The 8,186-nt window shown below is 34.8% G+C and overlaps 1 protein-coding gene across 1 annotated transcript; it reads right to left on the bottom strand.

Moving 5' to 3' along the window:
- Nucleotides 1-1,601: 1,601 nt before the first annotated feature.
- Nucleotides 1,602-5,012, bottom strand: LOC136036639 (serine/threonine-protein phosphatase 6 regulatory ankyrin repeat subunit A-like). The gene has a single exon (XM_065718939.1). The coding sequence runs from the start codon at nt 5,010-5,012 to the stop codon at nt 1,602-1,604; it is 3,411 nt and encodes a 1,136-aa protein (XP_065575011.1).
- Nucleotides 5,013-8,186: the final 3,174 nt, after the last annotated feature.

Here is an 8,186-nt window from a genome sequence, read left to right as displayed (position 1 = left end):
GTAATATTGGTTTGTCTTCTATTGCATATGCAGATGACGTTCTTCTTGTTGCCCGGACTCGCCGTGGATTGCTTTCTAATTTTACTATATTAACCAATGAACTATTTAAGATTGGACTGTCAGTTAATGCGTCTAAATGCGAGTTCATTTGTTTTAATAGCCCTCATGCGGTCGCTCCATTCGTTGCTGGGACTGCAGTTCTACCATGTTCTTCTTTAGTTAGTCGGCTTGGTCTGTGTTTCGGCCCAACACTTTCCATAACCTGTTCATCCCTAGTGAATCAAGCCGTGAAAAACCTACGCGTCGCTTACGTAAAAAAATATCCCCAAACAAAAGCCGTTACAACCGCAACGGTTTGTGCATGATTTATAACGCTTATTGCGCCCCTGTGCTTTTGTTTTTATCAGGCATTGCTCATCTGTTTTGTAAGAAAGATCGCCACACTCTACGTGCAGCATATTTAAGATATTGCGAATTCCACCTCCGGCTTCCTAGATGGCACCGAAAAAAAAATTGATCGATTTGGTTTAATAGATGTGTTCTCGGATTCGGTCTTTCAGTGATGATTTATGTAAAAATATTATCAACTTTATTCACGTTTATAACCCTTTGCAGCCTTTTTTCCATATTAATATTGGTTAATTAGTCCATGTTGTCTTTTGTCAGTTTGAATTTTTTTTCTTCGCTGTTTATCGTTTTTGTTTTTGTTTATTTATAATACTCTGTACTTTGTGTTTTTTATACTTTTACAGGTAATAAAGTTCATTCATTCATTCATTCATATCCTAAGAACTTGTGTGGAGGAAGTTTAACCTTTGCTTAAGTCTCCTATGCGCTTGAAACCAGTTGAGTTGAAACAAATGCATTAGTTTGATCAAGATAAGAAATTGGAATTCTTATGTGTTTCCTCACCTGCATACTATCTTCCTCTTTGGTCCTTAAATTCATTGAATGTGAGTAAACCAGTAGATATTTTGGTAAATCTTAGATATGTAATCATTTTTCTATCTCAAAACAGTACTGTCATCTGGAAAACATTTTGCTTTTTTTTTTATAGTTAATTTGGGTAAAAGGAAAAATGTATTTTCCATGAAGCTTCTTTTTTTGCTAGCCAGTGAGAGACAAAAATGTTTTTTTTTTTTGTTTCAAGCCCAAAAGTAGAGAAGTTTGAAGCATTATAGCTCAAAAACCTGCTATGCGGGTTTTGATAACTTGTCACCAAACCCACATAGTAGTTAATTTGCATTGTATATGTATATCTATCTATCTATCTATCTATATAAAAATAGGTTGTATGTATGCATGTTTGTTTGTTTGTAAAAAGAGCGTTTGCATATGACGTCATTATAAGTATATAAGGCTTTGTATATGCACAGACAATGGGACAGCGAAGAATGTTGTATATTCGCAAGTGTTACGTAGTTACAAACGTAGTTACAAAAAAACATATATATATATATATATATATATATCTATATTCACAGCTGGGACATATATATCCTTGTTCCTTGATGCACGCACTCTTTTAAAACTCACCGCTACGCTCTTAGAATATTATTTCAATCACTAAATCAATTATCTTACGCTAGAAACTCTTAATGCTACCACTCCTTGCGGAGTGGTTCAGAAGCATTTATGAAATTTTTCAAGTTTTCATTGCTTAGATAGCTCAGTATTTGTTCAGCACATTCATGTGGTAACTCAGCAAATTTGTTAAAGAGAGAATTAAAACTTCTATTGGCTAGTTCAAGCAGCACTTTCCTTTCTATGCTGCTTCTGAAACGGCTTTTTATTATTGTGTTATACATTGAAAATTTTGTTTCCCAGTTTGATGATTTCAGTAAACCTTTCAAAGAATTTTCATTCATCGTGTATAGTTCTATTGAGCTTATTCCTTTGATAAAAATGTCATAGAACGTTAAATTACAAAATATTGTCTCACTCCTCATTTGTTCTAGTTCTCTTACAAATTGATCCTTGAGCTCATTTGGAGGATAACTTGTCTGAGTCTTGTCTGTGAGCCTTATGTTTCTTTCACTTACACATAAATTTGCCACTCTCAGTTTTAATACATGGCTTGCAAAATAAACAGCAGTATCATCAACAGCTACATCAAAAGCTGTTCGATCTTTTCTACATGTAATATCTATGTCAGATCCATACTCCAGAAGAGTTGCAACACACTCTTTATCTCCACTCCGACTAGCACAATGAAGAGCTGTCATGCCATACTCATCCATAGAGTTAACATAGGCTCCATATTTGAGAAGACATTCGACAGTCTGTGTGTGTCCTTTCCAAGCTGCAACATGAAGTGGACTTGCACCTCTCTCATTTATTATATTAAGATCTGCGCCAGACTTTAAAAGACATTCAACAGTCTCTGTGCGTCCTTCCAAAGCTGCTAAATGAAGGGGAGTGTCACCATAATTATTTCTTATATTAAGATCAGCGCCAGACTTTAAAAGACATTCAACAGTCTGTGTGTTTCCTTCCAAAGCTGCTAAATGAAGGGGAGTGTTACCATAATTATTTCTTATATTAACATCAGTGCCAGACTTTAAAAGACATTCGACAGTCTGTGTGTGTCCTTTCCGAGCTGCATAATGAAGTGGACTTGCACCTTTCTCATTTTTTATATTAAGATCAGCGCCAGACTTTAAAAGACATTCAACAGTCTGTGTGTTTCCACTCCAAGCTGCTAAATAAAGGGGAGTTTCGCCATCATTATTTCCTATATTAACATCAATGCCAGACTGTATAAGTCGTTCAACAGTCTGTGTGTTTCCTTCCCAAGCTGCAAAACAAAGGGGAGTTTCACCATAATTATTTCTTATATTAACATCAGTGCCAGACTTTAAAAGACATTCGACAGTCTGTGTGTGTCCTTTCCAAGCTGCAACATGAAGTGGACTTGCACCTTTCTCATTTTTTATATTAAGATCAGCGCCAGACTTTAAAAGACATTCGACAGTCTGTGTATGTCCTTCCAAAGCTGCTAAATGAAGGGGAGTGTCACCATAATTATTTCTTATATTAAGATCAGCGCCAGACTTTAAAAGACATTCAACAGTCTGTGTGTTTCCTTCCAAAGCTGCTAAATGAAGGGGAGTTTCACCATAATTATTTCTTATATTAACATCAGTGCCAGACTTTAAAAGACATTCGACAGTCTGTGTGTGTCCTTTCCAAGCTGCAGCATGAAGTGGACTTGCACCTTTCTCATTTTTTATATTAAGATCAGCGCCAGACTTTAAAAGACATTCAACAGTCTCTGTGTTTCCTTCCAAAGCTGCTAAATGAAGGGGAGTGTTACCATAATTATTTCTTATATTAACATCAGTGCCAGACTTTAAAAGACATTCGACAGTCTGTGTGTGTCCTTTCAAAGCTGCAACATGAAGTGGACTTGCACCTTTCTCATTGTTTATATTAAGATCAGCGCCAGACTTTAAAAGACATTCGACAGTCTGTGTGTGTCCTTCCAAAGCTGCTAAATGAAGGGGAGTGTTACAATAATTACTTCTTATATTAACATCAGTGCCAGACTTTAAAAGACATTCGACAGTCTGTGTGTGTCCTTTCCAAGCTGCAAAATGAAGTGGACTTGCACCTTTCTCATTTTTTATATTAAGATCAGCGCCAGACTTTAAAAGACATTCAACAGTCTGTGTGTTTCCACTCCAAGCTGCTAAAGAAAGGGGAGTTTCGCCATCATTATTTCCTATATTAACATCAGTGCCAGACTGTATAAGACATTCAACAGTCTCTGTGTGTCCTTTCCGAGCTGCTAAATAAAGGGGAGTTTCACCATAATTATTTCTTATATTAACATCAGTGCCAGACTTTAAAAGACATTCGACAGTCTGTGTGTGTCCTTTCCGAGCTGCAACATGAACTGGACTTGCACCTTTCTCATTTTTTATATTAAGATCAGCGCCAGACTTTAAAAGACATTCGACAGTCTGTGTGTGTCCTTTCCGAGCTGCAACATGAAGTGGACTTACACCATTATTATTTTTTATATTAAGATCAGCGCCAGACTTTAAAAGACATTCAACAGTCTGTGTGTTTCCACTCCAAGCTGCTAAATAAAGGGGAGTTTCGCCATCATTATTTCCTATATTAACATCAATGCCAGACTGTATAAGTCGTTCAACAGTCTCTGTGTTTCCTTCCAAAGCTACTAAATGAAGGGGAGTGTTACCATAATTATTTCTTACATTAACATCAGTGCCAGACTTTAAAAGACATTCGACAGTCTGTGTGTGTCCTTTCCAAGCTGCAACATGAAGTGGACTTGGGCCTTTCTCATTTTTTATATTAACATCAGTGCCAGACTTTAAAAGACATTCAACAGTCTGCGTGTTTCCACTCCAAGCTGCTAAAGAAAGGGGAGTTTCGCCATCATTATTTCCTATATTAACATCAATGCCAGACTGTATAAGACATTCAACAGTCTCTGTGTGTCCTTTCCGAGCTGCTAAATAAAGGGGAGTTTCACCATAATTATTTCTTATATTAACATCAGTGCCAGACTTTAAAAGACATTCGACAGTCTGTGTGTGTCCTTTCCAAGCTGCAACATGAAGTGGACTTGCACCTTTCTCATTTTTTATATTAAGATCAGCGCCAGACTTTAAAAGACATTCGACAGTCTGTGTGTGTCCTTTCCGAGCTGCAACATGAAGTGGACTTGCACCTTTCTCATTTTTTATATTAAGATCAGCGCCAGACTTTAAAAGCCATTCAACAGTCTGTGTGTTTCCACTCCAAGCTGCTAAATAAAGGGGAGTTTCGCCATCATTATTTCTTATATTAACATCAGCGCCAGACTGTATAAGACATTCAACAGTCTCTGCGTGTCCTTCCAAAGCTGCTAAATAAAGGGGAGTTTCACCATAACTGTTTCTTATATTAACATCAGTGCCAGACTTTAAAAGACATTCAACAGTCCGTGTGTTTCCTTTTGAAGCTGCTAAATAAAGTGATCTTTCAAATGGAATGGACATATTATTTTATTATGCTTCTGTAATTTAAATGGATATGAACTACTGTTCTCATATCATTGCTATATATAGGTATGATTACGTCATGACTCCTGTACTCGTATGATGTACTTGCCCTCCGTAATGATTTTAATTAAAATTACGTCATTAGCCTAGGTTACAGGTAACACAAGAGTAATACATCATACCATTTCAATTGATCAACAAACTATTATTGCTGTATTGAGCACTATTGTCACATATCAGTCTACTCATTAAAATTCCTATCAGTTTTGATGAATGTGCTAATAATTATGATCTGAAATATGAGGTTTTCTCATGGAAATACTTTTTCCAAGATATTTAAATTAGAAATTTTGAGATGTTGCATTTAAAATTTACTACTCTGACTTTAGCGACTCTTAAAACCTTGCTTTGGAGTTTGGAACTCAGTTCAATTTAATTTTGAAGTAATCAAAGTCTCTAAATAATCCGGTCACATTGCTTATATTGGACTAACGGCTCTGATGCTTAAACACAGTAGATTCGGAAAGGAACAGAAGTTAAGCCTTTTTTTTTATTTAAATAAAAGCTTTCCGAAAAAGTAGTTTTTGTTCATTTTGAAACCTGAAATGGAGAAATGTTAAAATAATCAATCATAGCAAATATAAAGCTAACTAGTACCAAAATAGATATATAAATGATTCTTAAAACGAATAAAAGTTAAATTTGTTAGTTAGGTCAAACTTGAATTAAACAAAAGCCACCACAAACAATATTTTGGCTACTTTCCCCTTACCCTTTTCCTATCCATAAAAGTCTTAGGCCTATTGTGTCGTTTGCATTTCATCTATATATAAAAAAATGTAGTGTCCGTTACACTATCTTTACCGATACACCGTTACACGTTATTACCGTTATAGGAGCTTAAAAAATTGAGGCTCTTTTTAAATTTTATTAAATTGCTTAAAATGTAAAAAACTGATGATTGTACAAATGTTTCAATATATTTTGACAATGGATTAAAGCAATTCGAAAACCTTAAAATAGAAAACCAAAAGTTTGAAGTTTAGTAGAAATTGTTGAAGTTTAAAATGCTTGCTGCTCAAAGAAAATTTGTCAAAGTGTCATTTAACGTCAAATGAAATTATTATTAAATTGCTTAAAATGTAAAAAACTGGGGGTTGCACAAATATTTCGATATATTTTGACAATGGATTAAAGCAATTCTAAAACCTTAAAACAGAAAACTAAACCAATTTACTTCATCAATTCGATCCAAAAATGACATAGCATTGCCGGAACCCAGAACACAAGGGACAATGAGAATCCATATTTAGAAGTGATTCCGTTACACGTTATTACCGTTATAGGAGCTTACAAAATTGAGGCTCTTTTTAAATTTTATTAAATTGCTTAAAATGTAAAAAACTGATGATTGTACAAATATTTCAATATATTTTGACAATGGATTAAAGCAATTCGAAAACCTTAAAATAGAAAATATATAGACAGTGAGAATCAAAACGTATCAAAACTGAAAATGATAGCGATGATGATTGGGTTTGGGATTTTGACGCCTACCAGATTTTAGTTAAAAAAAACAAAGGTTCGGCGATATGTACTTTATAATGACGAAAGACAAGCCGAGGTAAAACAAACCAAACAAATTGAAAGTGGCCCAAACTTGAGAACAGGTGAAATATAGAAAAATATAAACAAACTTTTAGATTGTATTTCGGAGTATATTTTCTGGTATAGTCTCAATTATACAGAGCTTGTATCTTTAGGTTTCCTTCATAATTTAGCTTCTGACTATAGCCTATACGACATTCCAAAGGTATATCATACAGAATAAAGAAATACATTCAAATAACGTGCCACTGAGCCATATAAAAAAAAGGAAAGTCTTTTATTACTGTATTCTCTTGTATTGTCGCAAGATTTGTTTTTTTAATTTAGTATGTTAATTAGGGGATGATTTGTTAAGAAAAACATAACAATAAAAGAGGTTTAAAAGCAAAAAGAAAAAAAAATCAAGCAGCCTGATTGGTTGGCCGAAAAAAAAAAACTTCTGGCAAGCCATTAAATAATAAAAAAAAACATGGCTAGTATCGTCTCAACTTCTTATGTGGGCTAATGATGAAACCCCATCTTTTGAAAGACAATAGTTGGTGACTCTTCCTTACAGAAGGGGTGAATGGCTCCTGGGGTGTCAATGAAAGATGAGGAGGGAGCATTTCCCTAGGTTTTTTTCTCCTTTGGTTTTAAGAATACATCTTTTAGTATTTTCGCCAAAGCATCCTTTTTTGGTATTTTCAATGAAAACCCTATAAAAATACAGTTACCCTGACACATAAGTGTCGCCCCTCCACTCATTGAATATTAAAAAATTGCTGTTAAAATTTGAGAATTCAAAACTTAGTCACACGCATGTAGCTGTTTGGTCAGAGGGACCAGTAGGGGGAGGGCGTTGGCCCCTAGATGCCTCAATTCCTCCTAAATTTTGAAAGTATTTCTTTGTTAACTCTTTGAATTATGCATATTTTGTGCTTTTACTTAAAGAAATTGAAAACAAATGAAGAGTAAAATAATTTCTTAGATTTTGAAAAATATATTTTGGTTCCCCCCCCCTATATTTTCGTGAATTAGGACCCTTCTGCTAAATAGGGATGTCTTCTAAGTATATTGAATTGTATTAAATTCATAAGGATTTGCCGTGTTTCCTATTTTGCTTCATTTCTTATCAAACAGTTCGTGGTAACGAACTGTAGTAGGGAGCGACCCGGCTCAATAGAAACCAAAATTCTAAAAAACGGAATTTCGATACCAATAGTTACATCAAAAGAATCAAATTTTAATGCTGATTTTAAATATATAAGTTTCATCAAGTTTAGTCTTACCCATCAAAAGTTAGAAGCCTGAGAAAATTTGCCTTATTTAAGAAAATAGGCGAAGACACCACTTAAAAGTCATAGAATCTTAACAAAAATCACACCATCAGCTTCAGCGTATCAGAGAACCCTATTTTCTCAAGTTTCAAGCTCCTATCTACAAAAATGTGGACTTTTGTATTTTTTGCCAGAAGACAGACGGATCCGTGTTTATTTTTTTCCCAGGGGTTATCATATAGACCCAGTGGTCCTAGAATTTTGCGAGAGGGCTCATTCGAACGAAAAAAAGTTCTAGTGCCCTTTT

This window comes from Artemia franciscana, chromosome 15, assembly GCF_032884065.1.
Source record: "Artemia franciscana chromosome 15, ASM3288406v1, whole genome shotgun sequence".
Classification (NCBI taxonomy): Eukaryota; Metazoa; Arthropoda; class Branchiopoda; order Anostraca; family Artemiidae; genus Artemia; species Artemia franciscana.
The sequence above is the reverse complement of the archived record's forward strand: the minus strand, read 5'-3'. Positions and strand labels throughout refer to the sequence as shown.

Excerpts from the sequence above, each read along its gene's own strand:
- LOC136036639 (XM_065718939.1), bottom strand. The coding sequence starts at position 5,012 with ATGTCCATTCCATTTGAAAGATCACTTTATTTAGCAGCTTCAAAAGGA.